The following is a 23,575-nucleotide window of genomic DNA, read 5'->3' as shown; positions in this document are numbered from 1 at the left end:
TATAATGTTTAGTAGTAAGCAGATGCACTATCAGGCACTTCTCACCACGCACTAAGTTTTCCTAGACTATATCATCATCAACCGAGATAACTTCTTGCTCTTGCTACGTTAGGGACAACTTGCCATACAACCCTTCCAAACCGTCCGCCATGGAGTAAAGAAAAATGAACTTGCAATATACATGAAAGCAAACCTCTACTTGTGGGAGATGAGAGAGGAAAAAAAAGGTTGGAAGATAACAAAACTCTCTCAGGATTTTCAATTACACAAAACACATTTTTGTTAAAGTTTTATTATTGAGTTTGAATAAAAATTTAAGTAAATCTTGATCCAAGAGATCACAGTGATGGTACACTGCTTTTGGGTGGAAAAACCAATAAACATGCTTATGTTAGACTTGTTTCAAATAAACCAATGCGTCTAATCAGGTCATGATGATCATCTTGTTAGAAAACTGATGATCAGCTTATAAATTTCTAGCATGAAACATAAAAAACGACAAACATCTTCATGAAAAAGGCCCTATGTCAACGACAGCTCTTAAATTCTAGAATTCCAGCATTAATTCTTATAACTTACTAAAAGTCCAAACACATTACAATCTGAACAAGGATGGTGATTTGTATTATCTCAAGAAAATCTTCAACCTTTTTAATATGTTGGCGAATGAAACTAGATCTTTGACGTAAGGTCAAGATCTTTTGCTCAATACTGACTTTCTGCCACTCCATCTGTTATCCAAAATCGTCCCTAAAACTTTTATATACAGTGTAACTGCCTCGGCCAAAGACTTGAAGGAGAAGTTGTAAAGCAATTCACATGTAGGAGGATGTCCGCCCGCCCGCCCGCCCTGCGAGGGTGATCTAGCGAAATCTAGTTCACACATTTTTATTTTATTTTTTTAAAATTTCAATCTATCAAACTCACAAATTCTGACTGCGTTTTCTTTTTTTATTTGAATCTATCAATCTCAAGAGGTTATCGATCGCGAACTTCAGATAAAACTTGAAGGAACACAACTGTTTGATAGTCTGGATCGATCGAAAATCTCACCAACATTGAATGAAAATAGTGTAAAGCGATTATTTGTTCTGTCATCAAAATTAAACCCAAAGAATTGAGTTAAATTCTGTCATAAGAATATTAGAACCGCCTAATTTACATTAACAAATATAATTGAGTCATGACCAACACGGCCTCACATAATGACATTCTCACTGCCGTGCCATGTACAAAGTGTACCGTTTGTATGCTTTAGGCCGACTTGCTTCCCGGAATGACGATCTCAGAGAACTCACTGATCAAAGCCTCAATTGGGACTCCAACAGCTGAAGTACATGACTGTCCTCAAACACTCTTCCGACTTCTTCATTTTCTCTTGGTCTCTTACTTTGCTTGAAACCACTGCAGAAGTCGAAGAGGAGAGGTTCTTTGCCTGAGATAAGGAGCAAAGATGATTCTTTGTACTTTGCTGAGCGGATCTTATAATATAATTCCACCTGCATATACCCATATGGTCTTTCATGGCCTCCACAACTCCTACGCTGGCTGCTACAATTGCTCTGCTTGTTGAACTCATCTTCTACTCTTCACAAGACTGATTTGCTCTTGAAATTAGAGAAAAACGAATGGCTAATTCTGTGTAGCAACTAATCAAAACTGATCGAAGAATTAAGGATTAAGTGATTGATGTGCCAAACATATGGAGGAGCTTCTTTTATAGAGGGAGAGTGATGGAAAGTCGGATACTTGGAAAGGCTCGCCGAAGTTTGGGAAAATCCATCGATCAGCTATACCACTGGTGTTTAAGGTTTTGGGGTCTGGGAGCCAATGGTTTTTTTTCCCCATGATACGACAAATTGTTAATTTCTGTCGCTTAGGATAAAATGGTCCTGTACGTCCACTTGAGTTAGTGATGCGCACGCTGTTTTGCAATATAAAACTAATGAGTCATGCTATTCATCTATCCGCAATCATTCACTACACACCAGTGATGTGTCATTTTTTTTAAAACGTGTGCGTTTTACCTTACCCTACGTAACCAAATCATGACCAGGCTGATTTCAAATTCTCTCACTCCATATTCAAGCTATAAGGGGTTTTTAACAGTTTCCAATGTTTTCATGTATTTGTTGCCTTCTCTCTATATTCAAGCTAACCCATGATTTTACAGTACTTCATTGTCTTCAGTCCATATTCAAGTTGCTCCCTGGATTTTGTTCTCATGTGGGGGTTGTTTTCTTGGCTGGCTACTGGACATTCGTTGGATACAATATCAGATAAGCCAACAAAATTTTTGCTTAAACACAATACGTGCATTTGAACACAATAAAGCCAACAACAAATTTTGTTTGCCTGTGGGGGGTTGATGTCTTATTTTCTCGAAAGCTCATTGCACCAAGCCCGCCCTAGTAGAGAGAGAGATACTCCTCATTCTCTATAGAAACCACCACCAAATTAAAACTTGCGCAGAGGGGGGAGGCCCTCCTCTCTCATTCATCCCTACTCCCTCTCTTCTCTAGTTTTCTTCTTTCATTTTCTTTTTTACCTGTTCTTTTTGTGGAGGAAGGTTGATTTGTTGCTCTCCGGAATTCAGCGACCACGACACGCCCTCCTGCAGGTTTCCAAAGGCATCGATCCTTTAGACGGACGAATTTTTTCGCCGAATGGAACTATGTGTGACCCACACGCGCAGTCCAACGTGGGCACGTGAAATCCACACGTCACTGCTAAGGGTGCTCTTCTGCCACCACGTGCAGCTTTTCTAGGTCCGGGGCCACCAGTTACTTTAGACCTAATTGACTGCAACTCCTAGGGTGGCGCGTGGCTTTCACGTGCCATGACAATCGTTTTGTTTGTAATTTTTTCCTTCAAGGTTGAAAATGTGGATTTATATCTTTTTAAGATGTAATTCATTTTTTTCCATCGTCTCTTGGACTTCTGTCTATAGAGTGTATCCTCTACTCTATCTTGGATAGAGTATGAGGTTTGCTAACTCTGTCTTGGATAGCGTTGTGCTCTCTCTTAGGTGGTCTGAGAGAGGTTTGCAGCATGGACTAGAGCATGTCAGTCTTAGTTGTGTACTGGGGAGCCATTAATGTTGTTGCTGGCTTGTAATAAATGTTTCAGGTGAAAGTTGTAATATTTGTTATTAATGAATGCAGTTTGTTTTATATATAAGAAAAAGCTCATAGCACCCATGCACTCAACACAGAGGAGCGAGACACCAAAAATCCATCTCTCTCTGTTTTTTTTTTCCCCATCCACACATGCAATGTAAAACAACCAATTTAATACTTTGAGAGTTTGTGGATGTTAGGGCTACGAGCGATTCACTAGGACCGATGGTGATATGAACCCGCGGGAAAGGAATTCCCTTGAACCCACAATCAAATTGAAAACTCTCCAAGAAAGCCAAAATCAGGTCAACGAATGGAGAACCTAGACCCGAAGAGAACTCGTTTCAAGAACTTAGATTATATTAAAATCTAGATCCGTTGAAGAACACGTCTCAAGAACCCAGATTACAAAGGAGAAACGCCACAAAGGTTGTGATTTACCTTTGATAAGTTCAAAAGTTCAATTAAGAACAAAAAGAGATAAACTCAACTCACAATGAATAAATTCATCAAATTTCATAAACTTCATTATTGTCTAATCTCTCAAATGAGGCTACAAAGAGTTTTTAAACCCAAACCTATTCAAAACCCTAGCCAAAATAAAGCCCCTTTTACCCAAAATTACCCTTGATGAACAGTACCGGCTACAGTACGCGCGGCTACAGTAACCCCTACAATAAATTGATGAAACCCTAGTTCCTAAAATGTAACTTTCCAAATAAGCCCTTGGCCAAAATACAAGGCCTTCCCAAAAACATAGTTCATAAGAAATAAGACATGTGAGCCAAGCATCTTCAAGCCCACTTATTCTAAACTAATAAAATAAATCATTTAACCAAATTAGAAGCCTCCAATAACAATAGGCCGTATCTCTAAGTCATGTCTTTCACAGCTTGAATAAAGTGGATCAAAGCTGGTTCTTCTTCTTTCAGACCCATCTTCAGTGTTGGGCTCTTGCTGGCTTCATCCCAAGTGGATTGCACCAATCATTGCATTGCTTACTTGATCTTCTTGGCCCTTGATCTTGTAATTGGCCTATCTGGAACTTGCAAACGATCTTTAAGAGTAGGCCCACCTTGGTTCCTATCATTTCCCCTCTCTTCAAAAGGATTCGACCTCGAATCTTCACCTACATCAAAAGGAGAAAGATCAGAAAAATTGAAAGTTGCAGAAACTTTATACTCACCTGGAAGATCCACTTTATATGCATTGTCATTAATTTTTCCAAGAATTTGGAAATGTTCATCTCCTCGAGGATGCAACTTAGTCCTTCTATGGGCTGGAATCTTTCTTTGCGCATGTGAACCCAAACCCAATCTCCTGGTTCAAAGATGACACGCCTTCGTCCTTTATTGGCTTGGGAAGCAACCCTTTCATTCTTTTGGGCAATTTGAAGCCGTACCCTCTCATGAAGTGACTTCACCAACTCCACCTTCTTTTGTCCATCCAAACTACTCCTGTCATCAACAGGTAAAGGCATCAAATCCAAAGGAGTAAGTGGATTAAATCCATAAACAATTTCAAAAGGAGAGTATGAAGTAGTAGTATGCATCGTCCTATTATATGCAAACTCTATAAATGGTAAACAATCCTCCAAAGTTTTTAAATTCTTATGAACAACAGTGCGTAAAAGCTGAGTTAAAGTCCTATTAACTACTTCAGTCTGACCATCAGTCTGCGGATGACAAGTAGTGGAAAATAAGAGCTTAGTACCCAATTTCCCCCACAACACCTTCCAAAAGTAGCTAAGGAATTTAACATCCCTATCAGAAACAATACTCCTAGGTACACCATGGAGTCTCACTATCTCCCGAAAAAACAAGTCAGCTATGTTTGTTGCATTATCTGTTTTATGACATGGCTCACTAGGAACGGGTAAGGGTGTATACAACCCATGTGGCAAAACCTTAGATTTGGCTTTTCTGCATGTAAGGCACCTTCCACAAATACGGTTAACATCTCTCTTCATCTTAGGCCAAAAGAAATGTTCATGCAAAATGTCTAAAGTTTTCTTGACACCAAAGTGTCCCAGTAATCCTCCACCATGTGCCTCACGCACCAATAACTCACGCATAGAACAATTTGGCAGACAAAGTTTGCTTTCTTTAAACAAATAACCATCATGCTTGTAAAACTTACCAAATGCCGCCTTATCACATGCCACATACACATTAGAAAAATCAGCGTCATCGGCATACATGTCTTTCACATATTCAAACCCAAGCATTTTAGCACTCATAGAAGTAAGAAGTACATACCTCCTGGATAGAGCATCAGCGACAATGTTCTCCTTACCTTGCTTGTAATGGATGACATAGGGAAGGGTCTCAATGTATTCCATCCATCTAGCATGCCTTTTATTCAACTTACCTTGACCCTTAAGATGCTTCAATGATTCATGATCGGTGTGGATCACAAATTCCCTTGGCCATAGGTAGTGCTGCCAAGTCTCTAATGCACGAATAAGAGTGTAAAGCTCTTTGTCATAAGTAGGGTACTTCAGGGATGCCCCACTTAACTTTTCACTGAAGAAGGCTATGGGCCGCCTATCCTGCATCAAAACGGCTCCAATCCCTATTCCTGAGGCATCACATTCAATCTCAAAAGTTTTGTTAAAATCAGGTAATGCTAACACAGGTGCAGAGCACAACCTTTCTTTAATAGTGGCAAAAGCATTCTCTTGATTAGCCCCCCAATGAAACCCAACATTCTTTTTAATTACCTCAGTGAGTGGTGCAGCAATGGAGCTGAAGTCTTTAACAAAACGCCGATAAAAGCTAGCTAAGCCATGAAAGCTTCTTACCTCAGTGATGCTTTTTGGCATTGGCCACTCCTTGATGGCTTTGACTTTCTCTTCATCCACCTCAATACCCTTTGTACTAACAACATAACCAAGAAAAACAACTTTTTCCATGCAAAAGGCACATTTCTTGAAATTAGCATACAACTTTTCACATCTCAACACATCAAACACATATCTCAAATGCTCAATATGTTCATTTAAGTTCTTGCTTTATACTAAGATATCATCAAAGTACACAACCACAAACTTGCCTATGAATGCACGTAGGACATGGTTCATTAATCTCATGAAACTACTGGGCGCATTTGTAAGTCCAAATGGCATAACCAACCATTCATAAAGCCCATACTTAGTCTTAAAAATAGTTTTCCATTCATCATCCTCTTTCATTCTAATTTGATGGTACCCACTTTTAAGATCAATTTTACTGAAAATACATGAGCCATGCAATTCATCAAGCATATCATCCAATCTAGGAATGGGATGGCGATACTTTACCGTGATATTGTTGACCGCCCTGCAATCAATACACATCCTCCACGTCCCATCCTTCTTTGGCACTAGTAGCACTGGTACTGCACAAGGGCTCATGCTCTCCCTCACGTACCCCTTGCTCATCAAATCCTCAACTTGCCTCTGAAGCTCCTTTGTCTCCTCTGGATTACTCCTATAGGCTGGTCGGTTTGGAATAGCAGCCCTGGGAACAAAATCAATCTGGTGCTCAATGCCTCTAATGGGTGGGAACTCATTTGGCATCTCCTTCGGGAATACATCCTCAAACTCCTGCAACAAAGAAACAGCCAAACTAGGAAGAGACTGGTTAGTTTCATCAAGAGTAAGATAAGACTCTTTATAGACAAGAAAAATCATAGGGCGATCTGCGAAGAAAGCCCTCTTAACCTCACTCTCTCTTGCATAGAAACTCACTTTTGCCTTTCCTTTTCTCTCAGAAGACTCTCTTTCTTTTTTCTCTCGTGGCTCCACTCTTTTTTCTTTACTCTCAGCCACCTCTCTACTTTCTTTTTCACTCTTTCTTTTATGCTCATTTTCACTCTCACTCTTTCTTTTTTGCTCAATCTCTTTTTCACTCTTCCTTTTTTGATCACTCTCATTTTCACTCTTTCTCTTCTGATCACTCTCATTTTCACTCTTTCTTTTTTGAGCAACCTCACTTTTCAATTTCAGTTGGTCCTCATAGACCTGGCTTGGAGTTAAAGGAGCAAGTTTAATTGTTTTGCCCTCCTTTTCAAAGCTGTACATGTTCTTGAACCCATCATGTGTCACTCTCCTATCATACTGCCACGGCCTCCCCAACAAAATATGGCCCGCATGCATAGGCACAACATCACAAAGCACCTCATCTTGATACTTCCCAATAGAAAAAGTAACTAACACTTGTTTATCCACCCTAACCTCTCCACAATCATTCAACCACTGCAATTTGTATGGTCTAGAGTGTTTTAAGGTTGGTAAATTCAATTTCTCAACCAAAGTAGTGCTAGCCACATTAGTACAACTCTCTCCATCAATGATCATACTACATACCTTATTGTTGACATGGCATCTAGTATGGAAAATGTTCTCTCTCTGTTGCTCTGCATCATCCACCTTAATGTGTGCATTAAGAGCACGCTTGGCAACAAGAGACTCACCTGTCACAGGGTATACCACTCCATCATCATCACTATCATCATCCAACTCGGGCACCTCATTACTATCATCCTCACTCTCAGTCATCACCTCCCCATTGTCACGCATAATCATTACCCTCCTATTTGGACATTGAGAAGCAATGTGCCCTGAACCTAAACACTTAAAACATTTGATATCTCTATTCCGTGAAGGTTGGGATTCTACCTTGGGTTTGTTGCTAGTTCTCTTATCTTTTCCCTTAGGTGGTTCGGTCTTTCTCTTTGCTTCAGCTGGATCATTCCTATCCCATTTTGATTTCCAAGTAGTACTAGAATAAGTGGGCCTATTCTTAAAGATCCTTTGCAAGTTCCAGATGGGCCAATTCCAAGATCAAGGGCCAAGAAGATTAAGGAAGCAATGCAAGGATTGGTGCAATCCACTTGGGATGAAGCCAGCAAGAGCCCAACACTGAAGATGGGTCTGAAAGAAGAAGAACCAGCTTTGATCCACTTTATTCAAGCTGTGGAAGACATGACTTAGAGATACGGCCTATTATTATTGGAGGCTTCTAATTTGGTTAAATGATTTATTTTATTAGTTTAGAATAAGTGGGCTTGAAGATGCTTGGCTCACATGTCTTATTTCTTATGAACTATGTTTTTGGGAAGGCCTTGTATTTTGGCCAATGGCTTATTTGGAAAGTTACATTTTAGGAACTAGGGTTTCATCAATTTATTGTAGGGGTTACTGTAGCCGCGCGTACTGTAGCCGGTACTGTTCATCAAGGGTAATTTTGGGTAAAAGGGGCTTTATTTTGGCTAGGGTTTTGATTAGGTTTGGGTTTAAAAACTCTTTGTAGCCTCATTTGAGAGATTAGACAATAATGAAGTTTATGAAATTTGATGAATTTATTCATTGTGAGTTGAGTTTATCTACTCTTGTTCTTAATTGAACTTTTGAACTTATCAAAGGTAAATCACAACCTTTGTGGCGTTCCTCCTTTGTAATCTAGGTTCTTGAGACGTGTTCTTCAACGGGTCTAGATTTTAATATAATCTAGGTTCTTGAAACGAGTTCTCTTCGGGTCTAGGTTCTCCATCCGTTGACCTGATTTTGGCTTTCTTGGGTAGTTTTCAATTTGATTGTGGGTTTAAGGGAATTCCTTTCCCGCGGGTTCATATCAGATGGGAGGGGGGGATTATGCGCACGGGGAAGAGGCAACCAATGGTAGCTTCTGATTATGTTCACGTGGGAGAGGGGATCGATGGGAGGGGGAAGAGAGATTTCTTATTGCTCAGAGGTGATGGGAGGTGGGAGAGGGGGAAAGTGATTCTAGGGCTACGAGCGATTCACTGGAACGAGATTCACAAATGGACCGGACTTCTCTTAGACCGGGTTTGCCACATCAGAAGTCATTTGGTGTGTGATAAAAAAGTCGGACTAGGAATAGAATTTCTGAAAACTAATTCATGCTAGGAGAGTTGGATTGTAATAAACAAAAAGAGTAGTAATCCACTTGTCTTTTTTGTTATAAAGTTTTATATAATTATATTTTAAATTAAGAGTATTTTAATAAAACTATATTATTTATATAAATTATTTTACAAAAACATTTATGCTTTAAAATATGAATGTGTAAATAATTATGAAAAAAAATTATAGATATATATATATATATATATTCCATATTAAAAGCATGAATGGAAAAAGAAACAGTGATTTTCGTCTTTATATTTTTTTTTCTCTAATTTTACCCTTCTGTTTTAGTAGTTTTCACAGTTTATCTTTAGCACTCTTGCTTGAACGACAATCACTACAAGAAATTTTTGTTTTAAGGACGAAATTATTTAGGGACGAAAGAAATAGGGATGAAATTTCTTTCGTCCCTAAAAGTAATTATTGGAGACTAGATTTCGTCTTAAAAAATGGATGACTTTAAAAAACGTTTGAACAACTAAAAATCCGTTAGAACTAGATCTTCTGTGACGAATTAGGTCGTCTCAAAATGTCAAAAACGTTTGAATGGTGAAAAATACGTTCGAACCTGGATTTAATGTTTGTTTGAATGGTTTATAATTTGTTCGAATGGTAATCTTGGTGGAGAAATAATTTATTTTAGCGGAGAAAGTTCAAATCCAGTCGAACAAAAATATGTTCATTTGAACGGGAAATATTTGGTGGGAAAAATAGGGGGAAGGTTGCAAGCTCATTCGAACACAAAATTTATGCAATCGAACGAAACATTTGGTGGGAAATTAAGTTAAAATTGGCGGGGGTTTTTTTAAGCCTTATTCAAACGGAACATAAAATATTTACAAATTCAAAAATTAATTTTATGTAATTAATGTAAAAATATTTTAGTAATTTATTTTTTGTTAAATAAATATTACTTATAGTGTCATTTTTTATATTATTGAGAACGGTAAGTAAAATGGGAAAAAATAAACATAATTAACAATAAACAAGATACCAAACACTAAAAATAAAAATCAAACATTAATTGCATCCCAATAATATAATATATGGCGAGAATATAATGTATGACTATTTGAATATTTAAATTAATTGTATAAAATAAAAATAGTCATGATTGTCCATACAAAAAAAGCATATTCAATACAAATAAAAGATATACAGCATTACTGGGCCAGATCGAGTAGCACCACCTCGACTTCACCAATTCGTGCATCAATATCAGTCATTTGAGACACAACCTTCGACTCAGTCTCTGCAAGGGCGACCCGGATTGCATCAATGATCTCTGATGTCTGTGTGCACATCTCTGCCATACGATATCTGCAATCTCCTCACAAGTAGCACTGTGTGATGCACCCTGTGTAGATGCCTCACCAAATACACCCTGTGCACCTCCCTGAGTGTCAACCGCCTCTGGAGTGTCCGGTGCCACGAGACAAGGTCGTCGAGTTGATCGGTCCAATTGGCTCCCGAACATGCTCAAACTCATCTGGCTTGACTCCTTTTGCTAAAAGAATCATGTGAGCATGACTCCGAACGGCAATATATCTATCATAAGTTTTTTTTATAAGTACAAGTATTATATATACCAAAAGGAGTAACCAAGTACACTGAATATAATAAAACTCTACCTGTCGTAATATAGGTGGTCTCTGATTGAATCCTAGCGAATATATATCTCGCTAAGTCGATAGGCACCCCACGAGTGAACCGTAACATAAATCGTGCCTGGTCCATGCTCACCTCAGTCTTGTGCAGTCGATGATTGATGTTGTTGGCTATTATAATGTTCATGATCTTGAAAAAACTAGATAAGTCCACCTATTTGATGCTCTTGCTCCCCTCATAGGAAGGCACATCTGGACCCACAACCAACTCACGAACCTCATGATTAGCGAGGCCATCGATCTCATTAGGCATCACAGTATCCTCTTCCTTTGTAGTCTCCCCATCTCCTACAGGTGTAGACTAATCTCTAGGCACAATGTTAGGATATGCAGTGGGCTGTCAATGGATACCTAGAAAATCAGCAACTGCATCAACTGAAAATCGTACTGAGACGCCTCGGATGGAGAAAGTGTATGCCTCGTCCTACTGGCTGGCACGATCAAGTTCTCTGTAGAACTCAAATACAATATTGATGTATTGAACTATCTTGTCCGTGCCTTCGTCCTTCTGATCAATGATCGGTGTCCAATTACGATTGAGAAAGACAGATGGAGAGAATGTTTCTCCTACAGAAGATCCCTAAAATCATCTATCTTCACCTGCCTCTAAAGCAAAATAGTCATCTCTCATATTTTTTTGCTAGATGATTGCCCTGACGCAACTCACTTCTTTCCCCGTGAAGCTATTAGAATGATGCTAAATTGATGATATAAAATTAAGGACAATGATTACAAAATATCATAATTATAATTAGATCAAGGTAATTATATCTAAAAAAATTAAAATAAAAATGTATTGTTCGAATGCTTAACAACACGTTCCAATGATGTTATAATGCGTTTGATCAGTAATAAATATACGCTCGAATGCTCATAGATTTCCGTTTGAATGTATACGACCAGTTCGAACGGCGATTTCTGATTCAAAATTGGCAATGGTTGAGTCGACTCAACCATTGCCAAAATCGTAAATAATTGGTTTAGAGCCGTCTTTTTCCTCCCACAACAACAATGAGAGGTCAGGATGACCATAGAGTAATCCTGTCCCCCATTTCCAGCCAACTTCGGGTTAGAAATGGGGTTTTGAAAGCCCATTTAAAACATGTTTTAGAAGAAATTAATTGGTAAAAACAGTTGGGAGAAGATATACCTGTTGCGGGTTGGAGAGTGGTGGTGGACGGTGGCTTCAACGGTGGCGTTTGGCAGCTCGTGGCATTGGAGCATCAGAGTGGGAGAAAGGGTTTTGCGTTCTAACGGCGCTGGGTCTAGACACGATGTCTAATATTTATTTATTTATTTCGTTTGAACGGCTAGTAATGACGTTTGAACGCATTCATTTTATCCGTTCGAACGCTTACGAATACCGTTCCAACGGGGAAAATATATTGTGTAGGTTATTATTATATTTGTTATATAATATAGCATATATACTTATATTACTTATATATAATACTTATACTACTTATATAATACTTATATGTATACTAATACTTATATACTACTTATATAGACTACTTATATTCGGTATCGGTGTGTTCCAGTATACCGTTTTGGGATTGCTACATATATATATATATATATATACCTGTGTAAGTGTATATCATATATATATGCAGATATATTTGTGTGTGTTTATATATATATATATATATATATATGGAAGAATTGAATATTTCTAAAATGAATATATGTTGAAAACATTAACAAAATGGTAGAGATATTTGTGTCAAAAGATAATATTTAAAAAGTCACAAAATTGAGTTGAGACACCAAAAAAAGAAAAAAAAAGAAAAAGAAAAAGAAAAGCCAATAAGTTATTAAAAATAACGAAATAAAAAAAGGGAATGAAGAGATATATTTAAAGTTACAAAAAATTTAAATTATATAAATCCGTTTTAGATTTTAAAATTATATGAATGCTATCTAAATTTAAGATTTACAAAAATTACATTTTAACTCAAGAAAATTATAAAATTTTTATTAAAATAGCTGAAATTGGCGAAAGGGACTGAAATTTGAAACAAAACAGAATTAAGATGTGTACTGTATTAGTCGGATACTGTATCAAAATAGAAAATTCCCAACATTTTGGTTGGAATGGAATGGAATGGAACTCAAAATGATGGGTACAGTTCTCAACGCTTAGATGAGAGATGGCTCCTGTATACAAAAACACAACGCTAGGCATGTATGCCCCCTTGTAGAAAAAAAGTTAGTTCCCTTTAAGGAGAAAATACAGTCAACAGTAAGGTTATACCATACTCTTGTTACAGAATTATAGTTTCTTGTTACTGTTTCAGATACATACTCCTTTCAGTCTATACCATTCACATTTAATGCTTCATTCGCACTTTATTTCACAAATGTGTTTCGGTCTTCTTCTCATTGATGATGATGAGCTTCTTATCACTTTAGAACTAAATACCCCTTCATTTCAGCCTAGTTTGTTTTTTTTTTTTCTTTTTTCCCCTCCTCCTAAGCAAGCAATATTATAAATATATAAGACAATTATATGATACAAGAGATACCAGGGTGGGAAGGCCCGATATTCATCCCAAACCAACTAGTACAAAAAAAAAAAAAAAGGTAAAAAAATGAGGGATCTAGAGCAATGTTTTGAATACCGTAGCGGACGTCGTACCGGTCAAGGCACTGGAATGAAATATTTCGGTACCGGTACCGTTTCGGGATAACGTTTTGAGATAATGTTTCGGGATAGTCGATATATAAATAAATTATATATATAAACATATATAAAAATTATATTCCAAAATAATAGTCTATATATAAATAAATTATATATAAATACATATATATATAAATTATAAATAGTCTAGTCTGAATTAGGGGTTAAAAAATAAGTTTGTAGTTTGAAAAAATGAAAAAAAAAAACACATAGGCCGAAATATCGGCTGGTACCGGCCGAAATATAGGCCGGTACAGGCCAAAATTTAGTCTGGTATGGCTGGTACCGGCTGGTACGGCCGGTATTTTAGCCGGTACGGAACAGATATAGTACCTGTATCGATCGGCCGGTACGAAATTTAAAACACTGATCTGGAGCCAATGACTTGACGCTCACCCATTTCCCACCAGGGGAAGCAGCCTAAAACGATTTTGATACAATCCAATAAATAGACTATAACGCTGATCTGGAGTGGCAAAATGAGACTTTCACTATCCTTTTCCCACGATCCTTAGTTAGGGGGAGTGATAAGATAGGAAGATAGCAAGCAAAAGAAGTATCGAATCACCGACGGACAACTGCCAGGACTCTTCATGCGCCACACTAGGAGAGTGGAGGTTGGTCGGATCTACGAGATTCGAGGAAACTGACCCCAAAAATGCTGCAAGTGGCAGTGACTGACTCTCCCTGGTGTGACGACGTGTGAGATCCACGCGCGGTTTGGTTTGCGCGTGAGATGCACGCGACACTCTTTTCGACGATCTGCTTTTGTCGTCTGAAGTATTGGCAATTGGGAAGTCTTGCGGTGCAGCACATGGCTGTTATGGGTGACCAGCAGTAAATCTACACTTCTCTATGCTACAGAGGGAAAATGAAGGAAAACAAAAAAAAAAAAAAAACATGGTAGAATAGCATTGAGACTATATAGACAGGAGGACGGTGGGTAGAGCCGAAGCTTTAGCAACCCTCTGGATGGAGAATGTAAGATTTTGGACCTTAGGTATAGAGCATTTTCATTGGAGAAAGGAACGGTGATACAATCACTCAGTGTCATTTATGTCTAGTTTATCAAATGATCTGCACTGTGTTTTACATGCCTCACATATATAGAATGCCTTTAGGAAGGTTTGGATAGTGGGTTGATATGAGATGAGATGAAATGAGATGAAAATATAAAATTAAATAATATATTGTTAGAATATTATTTTTTAATTTTTTTTGTTTTGATATTTGAAAATTTTGAATTATTTATTGTATTTGGTGTGCGAGTTTGAAAAAGTTATAATGATTAGATTATATAAGATGGGATGAATTGATAGGCTATCTCAATCCAAACAGCCCCTTAGGTCTTGATGTTCTCACCTCCCCAAATCAGGATACTAAGTTTGGGATATCGTGTTATTGAAGGAAATGCTGTACAAAAAAAGGCTAGATACAAATTCAATATAAGTTGTGGAGTTCTTAAACATGATAAACTGATCAAGCATCCTGATACAAAATTAAAGCTACAGTTTATTTAAACTACAAGATTGGAGTAAATTCCCAATTCCCGCATAGCATTCCAATTCTCATCCATGGGGGAGGTGGGAGATTAATCACTAAACAATTTGTGGATGCTAAATTACTAGGATATTTTGTGTTAGATAACTAGCTAGTATGATTAGACGGAATAGTAAGAATAAGAAAGTAAACATTAACTAGTTTGGATGTCTAGATGAGATACAAACTATATCAACTGAGTTGTACGGCAGGTCTTGTCTGGATATCCAAAAGGCAGTCCTCAAGTTTGTATCTCATCTCAAAAATTTTTAAACAATTGCAATTACTCTCTGATAGTGAACAGTAAAAAACACTGACCCATATGTAAGTTGCAGTCCTCCTTTCCTTTCCCCATCCCATTTCAAAATTTTCCTCCTTTGTATTCACGCCACTTACCGTCTACCTTTACCCATTGTATCCCAGTAATGGATGAAACCAACATCATCCCCATAGAGACGCACTTGGTGGTCGTCGGCAAGCACCAACAGCAAAGAATTATGTTCATATTTGGGAATATTGAAATAATTGTGGTGAACTAAAAAAAAAATATTTTGGAAAAGGCAAAATATTTATGGATTTTTAAATTAATAATAGATAATAATTATTTTAAATTTATTTATAATATTTTCCACCTAATAATTAAAAGTACTTTTCAATAATTGGTAGGACCCACCACCTTATCAAATCTCCAAAAAGTTAAAACCATCACAACTTATCTCACTATCCAAATACATTTTTTTACAAACCATGTTAACTTATCTCACTATCCAAACACATTTTTTTACAAATCATCTCATCACATCTTAACTCAAAAATTTCACTACTACTCAAAATATCTAATCTAATTTCATTTGAACTGTGTAACCAAACATAGCCCAACTCTTAAATATTTTTTTTATTTTTTATATATATTTGATACATAATAAACTCCTTTTGTTCTGAAAAGATGACAAAGATTTCATCCTATACATTTGTGATCTAGTTTCTGAATAAACAGCAGCTTAGGTCCATATATAATACAATATCATGTAATTCAGCTCAGTTTGGACCACAGCAACTCAATTACTCGACTGTTTTTAGAGACTCCACGACTCCATGCAATAGAGCTTGCCACAAGCACAATCTATACTTGCTGAAGTGCTCATCTTCATGTATCTATTCTTCAGAACTCTTTGGTTTTTTATCTTCTGAATTACAGAAGCCAAGCAAAAATATAATAGACTAATTCAAGTAAATGGAAACTCTTAAATGAATATAAAACTGAACTTTAAGGATAGAGTAATGATATAGCTATAATTTTTTTACAGCTATTTTATAACCCATTTTACAATTAACCAATGCAAGCATGCAAGTTCGTTAAAAACGAATTTAAAATTTACAAAACAATCATTCACTTAATATAGATCTAGTTGTAAGAGAGTTGTAGGATAATCATTTTCCTTGAGATATGTTTGATGGATTAAAATATTTGCTAATATAGAGAGGTGGTAGAGTTGGGTACATGAATTAGTTAGGACGCATATGAGCTTTAGAAAATAGAGGTGGGGGGCATGTCACCTGCATCTGGCCTGCCCACTGCCCTGTGATCCGGCCGCCCCAGGCATGGGTGCGGGTGGATAGCTTAAATTTATATACATAAGTAGGCGGGTTCTTAGCAAAGTACCCACTTACCTGTTGAGGTATATAAAGTTAAGAGTATGCTACATATAGTCATGAAGTGCGTAAGTATTGTGCAGTCATTTTGAAAAAGAGTGTGGTTCATTATTAAAAAATTAATTTACTTTTCATGTAGGTCTCATATTTATTTTTTTTTTTTCAAAATGATTGCACAATACTTACACATTCACGACTGCAACTATCAATTCTCTAAAGTTAAATCCTATATTTTTTCTCCTCTCCTAGTCTTCTTTCCTCATTACAACTGCATGATGTCTTTTCTTTTCTTTCTCATATTCTTCTTCTTCTTCTTCTTCTCATCCACCACCGCCTCCTCTTCCTCATCTTCTTCCCCTTATGGTCTTCTTCGTCTTCTTCTTTTTCTCCTCACTATCTTCTCTTGTTCTCCTTTTTTTTTTAAATCTTCTCATTCTCTCCTTCACCACTTTTCACAGCGCAGTGCATACCTATCGCCAAGCATGCCGTGGGTGTGCATAGACCCACGACTCTTGCGCTGTGACAGAGGGCAGACCCATGAGCAAAATTATTTTCGATCTAAGACTTATATATTTTTTTTAAACTAGATCTTATTTAGATTTACGGATTTATCTTTGGATTTCTATGTTTATTTTTAGATCTATGAACTTTAGATAGTTGGTTAGGGTTTAAATGTTTATTTGAGGTTTGGATTATGGTGGTTGGATGGTGGTTTGAGAGATCCGCCCGCTTGTTTGGCAGAAATGGACTGCTATGCTAATGGTTTTAGTTGTTTTCATCTCATATCATCATTTCACCTTTTTTAAATCACCACACAAAATATAATAAAAAATTCAACTTTTTCAAAAACTAATTCATTTTTTTCAAATCTTAAAATAATAATAATATTAAAACATAATATTTTAAACTTTCAAACAAAACATAAAATTCTCATCTCACCTCCTAAATCTTGGTTGAGTTAGGAATGTCAACAAATGACGTTTTTGCCCTTATATGATCACTTTTTCCCCATTAATAATTTGATTTTATGGGAAAAAATTTGGGTATTGCTTGCAGGTTTGATCGTGACAAAGCAGTAACGTGCACACGGTTTTTTTTTTTTCAATATCTTATTTCATCTAATTTATTTTATAATTTACATTTTAAACATAATTCAAATAGAAAATATTTTTAAATTTCAAATCTTTAACTTTTTCATCTAATTATTAACTAATTATATTATAACTTTTACAAACTTCTAAGTAAAATATAAAAAACAATACAACTTTTTTAGATTTCAAAGCAAAAAGAATATTAAAAAGAATATTCAATTAATATTTTAATTTTATAATATTTTTTATTCAATTTATTCTATTCTTTTTTCCAAAACCCAATAAAATATTTAAATTTAAACTATTTTAATAATATTCACATAATTACTATCTCATCTCATTACCATTCAATTTATTCTATTCTTTTTTCCAAAACCCAATAAAATATTTAAATTTAAACTATTTTAATAATATTCACATAATTACTATCTCATCTCATTACCCAAGAATGCCCTTAATCAACCAGTTTGATGATCCAAAAGACCACAAGATAGGTCAATGTATTAGGTAGTCCATTAATTAATACTGCTGTTTTAAAATTAAGTTCAGCAAAGCGAAGTCAATAACATGGGCTTTCTACTCATTGATGTGCTAGCTGATTGGTGATCTTAAGGTCCATTTGGTAGCAACTGTTTTAAATTATTCTCAATATTTTTTTTTTTAATATCACTAAAATATAAAATATTTTTAATTTTTAATTTTTAAGTTTTTTATTTAATCATTATAAAATTTTCAAACTCTCAAATAAAATATAAAAATAATACTAATTTTTCAAAATTTTTTAAAAATAATATTAAAAAATTACATTCGAATAATTTTTTAACATTATAATATTTTTATTTAACTTTCTCTCTCATTTTTTAAAATCTAATAAAACATTTTAATTCAAACAATTTTACTACTATTTACAAGTATATTTAGATTCTAAGTATATATCCAAATAGGTCCTTAATATTTATTTTTTGGATTAATAGCGCAATCAATACTTTTATTATATATTTTTATAAATTGAAGTCTAAATTTTTAATTTTTGCAAAATTAAAATCAGAATTAAAAAAAAAAAAAACTAATTACACATTGTCACGTGAACATATGGCAATTGCTTGATTAGGTAGCTCTTTTGGTCCTTTGGGTGTTTACAATTGGCGATGCAAGATTTTGGCAACACAATCGCTTGAAGAGGCCTACTCCGAAAGCATACGCAAACAAGACGAAGTTCACAATTTACCATAATTTTTCATCAATCAAATACTATATTGAGTCTACAATTTCTACTATGACCATCTCGGCCTGACATTTCCCATCGCCATGCCGACGTATGAATGGCCTTCAGCTGACCAGACCCTCAATTGGGACCCCAACAGCTCAAGTACATGACTGTCCTCAAAGATTCTTCTGATCTCTTCATTTTCTCCTGGTCTCTTACTTTGCTTGAAACCACTGCAGAAGTTGAGGAGGAGAGGCTCTTGGCCTGAGACATGGACCGGAGATGGTTCTTTGTATTTTGTTGAGTGGATCTTATAATATAATTCCATCTGCAGATACCCATCTGGTCTTTCATGGCCTCCACAACTCCTACGCTGGCTGCCACAATTGCTCTGCTAGTCGAACTCATCTTCTACTCTTCGAAAGACTGTTATTTGCCCTTGAAATTAGAGAAAAAGGAAATGCAAACTTCGTGTAGCAAATAAAACTGAACCAAGAAGGATACGTACTGCTTGATGTAACAAACCATATGGAGGAGCCTCTTTTTATATAGAGGGAGAGAGTGATGGAAAGTCCAATACTAGGGAAGGAGCTGAAGTTTGGGAATACCCACCAAAACTAAACCATTTGCTGGTGGTTTTCGGGTACGGGGAGCCAATGGTTTACATTTCAGTCACTTTCAGATAAAATAATGCTGTCCACTTGAGTTACTAACGCGCACGCTGTTTTCCAATATACAAGCCAATCCATGCCAGGTAGTTGGAGTCTTGGACCACTTTTTTCTTTTGAGCAGTCAGGAGATTTGGATTGGAATAAACAAAAGCCACTCGTTTTCTCCAAGTTGAGTCCCAAAGGATTAATATTAGGTTGTCTCACTCAAAAGTAACTTCTTAAGCAGGGTCCTTATCACGCGTCTCTCCCGAGCCTGCTTAGATGTTGCCTAATGAAATTAAAAACTTAATTTCTTTTCACTATTTCGGCCTTCTTTCTAACAACCGCTAGCTAGAAGGTTATAATGTAACTCTAGCATGTAAATGAAAGACACCAACATATTTATACAGTCATGCACGATTTTCAGGGTTTGAAAAAGTCATAAAAGAAACCGAAATTACCTTCTGAAAAGAAAAGCTGGCTAGCATAGACCACTGACATTTGACTAGTTAAATATTAACGAACTCTAAATCTTGCTTAAATTTTTTCAAAGCGAAATATTTAGTTATAAACAAATTACACAAGAGTAAATTTATAAATGACGTGACCTAATATAGTATATCAAATTATAAACTTATTTTTAATATAAAATAAATCTAACATATCACGTGAAATCATATCAATTTATGAGTTTATTTTTGTATAATCTCTTTATGTTTATAGCAGTTCTCTTTTTCAAAACCAGCTGCATTGGATTAGTCAAATCACTTCAACTCAAGTTATGAGCTATAGTAAATTAAAAACAAAAATCATATTTGGTGAGTTACTATTCACCAACCAAGAGAATATTTTATTAAAAAATATTCCCTTTCTCTTTCTTTCTTTTTCGTTGCTCTTTAATTTTTCTTCATGTTAAATAATTTATTTGGACAGTAAAAATTAAATTATTAATTAATATATAGAATATATTTGTAAAATATAAAAAAAATAAAAAAGAATTATTAAAATATATAATATTATATTATTATTTTGATTTTAAAATGACAAGCCTAAACCTCTTTAAAAATTTTAACTTTAACTTTAATCAAAACTTCAAAATTTTAATAAAAATTTAGAGTTGACAATAGCCAATGCTATTTATTGACACATATTGAGCCTCCTTGGTTTTTTTTCTCCCTATTATTAAACCACCACGGCCAGTACCGCGTTCTATTGATCTTCTTGTGATTTGAAGATTGTTCACGAGGATTTCATCAGGGTTGCCGAAATTCTATTAGAGTGATGACTGAATTTGTCCCCATAGATTTGAACTTGGTGTGTTAAGAGATCCCGAGGTTGCTCGCGAAAATTATAATATATATCAATATTTTGAATACTGTTTTGACGACCGTTTCAATCGAGACATTAAAAGTTTGAAACGAGATATTTCGATATCGGTACCGATACCGTTTCGGATACTGTTTCAGAATAGTCCATATATGAATAAATTATATATATAAATTATAAATAGTCTGGTCTCATGAATTGATGAGTCTAATAATGAGCTTCAATTTGAAGAAATAAAAAAAAAAGAAAAGAAAAAAGTAAATGTTGAAATATGTATATCGGTTGAAATCCGAAAGATCGGCCGATATGGATCGAAACGGTCGAAATTATGACCGGTACGAAACTATATCATTCTTTGTACCGACTATACTCCAGAAACGGTATATTTCGACCGTACGTACTGGTCGATATGGTACGAAATTCAAAACCTTATTATATATGTTATCTGGGTCTATAAAGATTCTATGAAATTTAAGGCCTAGTTTGGTTATACAGATCAAACTATCTCATCTCATTTTATTTCATCTCATATAATCATTATAATTTTATCAAATTTATATATAAAATATAATAAACAATTCAACTTTTCAAATCTCAAAATAAAATAATATTAAAAAATTATATTCTATTTTAAATTTTTATATAATATCATATGTGTAACCGATACATAATTTATCACAACCCCTATCTTTTACAATGGATTATAAGTGATAGCGCTAAGCACTCAAAAGTGGTTTTATTATTTGAAAATTCTAGATTTCTTAACAAGATCTCAGTATTATAAGTTTTTTTTACCGTTTTCTTAAAAGTTTCTTTATATATATATGTGGTAGTTTATTTAATAAATGAACTGAATATTTAAATGATAATTAGGGTAAAAATCCTATTCACTCTCTAGCTAGGCATTAACAATTTTTGAGCGGATTGACATTAGTTTTGTAAGTCATGTGATCCTAGACCTAAAACTATATGCATGGGTATCAATGAAATGACCAATGCAAGCTCTATTATATATAAGCAAAATTAAGGGACAGAATTAAATGATGAGAAAAACTATATGCGTATCCACGAAAAGAAACATTGGGATATTATATGTCATAAATGTAAGGGTGTCGGACACATGATTAGAGTTGCATGTCCAAATTTCATATAGAAAGTCCAAAACAACCCTTAGTGACAGTGAGTTATAAGGTTCTTGGAAATCAAGTGTTCCCAATGAGATTAGAATTTCGTGACTTTCACTACTTTAGTAGAAAATAATCATCAGTTTAATTAGTGGTGAGGATATTTTTTGCCTTTCAGATTCATATAAAGATAACTGATCTAGTTATGATGAGGACGCTTAGAGCAAGCTCTTTGAGGTATGGTTTAAACCAAAAAATAAGTAGATCAAATAAAATGTTATATTAATGCATGTGAAGCAGATAAAAAAGATCAGACATTCTTGGACCAACCATTACTGTAGGATTGATCATCTGTTTTTTGCAAATGATAGCTTGCTGTTTTGCAAGGCTTCCTCTTTGGAATGGAGTAGGATAATCAGTTTGCTAGACATCTATGAACAAGCTTCAGGTCAGAGGCTAAACAAAGAAAAGACTTCCATTTTCTTTAGCAAAAACAAGAAGCAAGAGACCAAAGACATCATCACTACCATTGCAGGTGTTAGAACCACCGATTCCTATGAGAAGTATTTAGGTTTGCCTGCTTTAATAGGAAGGTCCAGAAATAAGGCTTTCAAAGGAATTCTAGATAGAGTGAGGGGAAAACTTAGCAACTGGAAAATGAAACTGCTACTATCTCAAGCTGAGAAAGAAATACTCCTAAAGTCAGTAATACAGGCCATCCCCACTTATAGTATGAGAGTTTTCAAGCTTCCTACAGGACTGTTGCAGGAATTAAACAGATTACTGAAGAGCTACTGGTGGGGACAGGTAGGAGAGGAAAGAAAAGTGCACTGGCTAAATTGGAATAAATGGAGAAATCAAAAAACATAGGGGGGTTGGGGTTTAGAGACTTTGAAAACTTTAATTTTGCTATGCTTGCAAAGCAAGGTTGGAAAATTCTCCAATCCCCAACCTCACTTGTGCACCAGGTTCTCAAGATGAAATATTTTCCAAACAATGACTTCTTACAAGCCAAACTGGGTAGTTGTCCATCTTTTATATGGAGAAGCCTAATTTCAGCTAGACCTTTGCTTAAAGAAGGGACCATTTGAAGAATTGGAAATGACAAAACAATCAGAATTTGGTCTGACAAATGGCTACCTCGACCAACTACTTTCACAGTACAAAGTCCAATAAACATTTTGGATGCAGATGCTAAGGTTTAGGAGCTAATCAATTCAGACAATATGGACTGGAATCTAAATTTAGTCCATGAAATCTTTACCAAAGAAGAAGCAATTCTCATCAGTCAACCTACCTATCAGTCACACAAACAGGCCGGACTTATTAATGTGGAGATGTATAGCAAATGGAAAATTCAATGTAAAGAGTGCATATCATCTGCAAGGTGAATTACAGAGAAGACAAGAAGGCCAAACCTCACAAGGAAACCAAAATGCAAAAGAATGGACCAAACTCTGGAAATTGTCACTCCCTCCAGCAACAAAAGCCTTTATGTGGAGAGTTTCTCTTAACATATTGCCTATCAAACTCAATTTTTGTAAAAAGAAAATAATGGTAGACCCTCTTTGTCCCTTACATTTGCAGGAACCAGAATCTATT

The 23,575-nt window shown here is 35.5% G+C and overlaps 2 protein-coding genes across 2 annotated transcripts; both read right to left on the bottom strand.

Annotated features, from left to right (window-relative positions):
• Positions 1-1,211: 1,211 nt before the first annotated feature.
• Positions 1,212-1,826, bottom strand: LOC118343953. The gene has a single exon (XM_035683343.1). It carries the CDS (start codon positions 1,577-1,579, stop codon positions 1,310-1,312), a length of 270 nt encoding a protein of 89 aa, XP_035539236.1. The 5' UTR covers positions 1,580-1,826; the 3' UTR covers positions 1,212-1,309.
• Positions 1,827-18,879: 17,053 nt separating this feature from the next.
• On the bottom strand, positions 18,880-19,385 carry LOC109020212. The gene has a single exon (XM_035683342.1). The coding sequence runs from the start codon at positions 19,279-19,281 to the stop codon at positions 19,012-19,014; it is 270 nt and encodes an 89-aa protein (XP_035539235.1). The 5' UTR covers positions 19,282-19,385; the 3' UTR covers positions 18,880-19,011.
• Between the last annotated feature and the right edge of the window lie 4,190 nt (positions 19,386-23,575).

Source organism: Juglans regia, chromosome 1, assembly GCF_001411555.2.
Source record: "Juglans regia cultivar Chandler chromosome 1, Walnut 2.0, whole genome shotgun sequence".
Classification (NCBI taxonomy): Eukaryota; Viridiplantae; Streptophyta; class Magnoliopsida; order Fagales; family Juglandaceae; genus Juglans; species Juglans regia.
Note: the sequence above shows the minus strand (reverse complement) of the source record. Positions and strands in the feature narration are given on the sequence as shown.

Bases quoted from the DNA above. Each gene is read 5' to 3' on its own strand.
- LOC109020212 (XM_035683342.1), bottom strand. From the start codon at position 19,281: ATGAGTTCGACTAGCAGAGCAATTGTGGCAGCCAGCGTAGGAGTTGTG.
- LOC118343953 (XM_035683343.1), bottom strand. From the start codon at position 1,579: ATGAGTTCAACAAGCAGAGCAATTGTAGCAGCCAGCGTAGGAGTTGTG.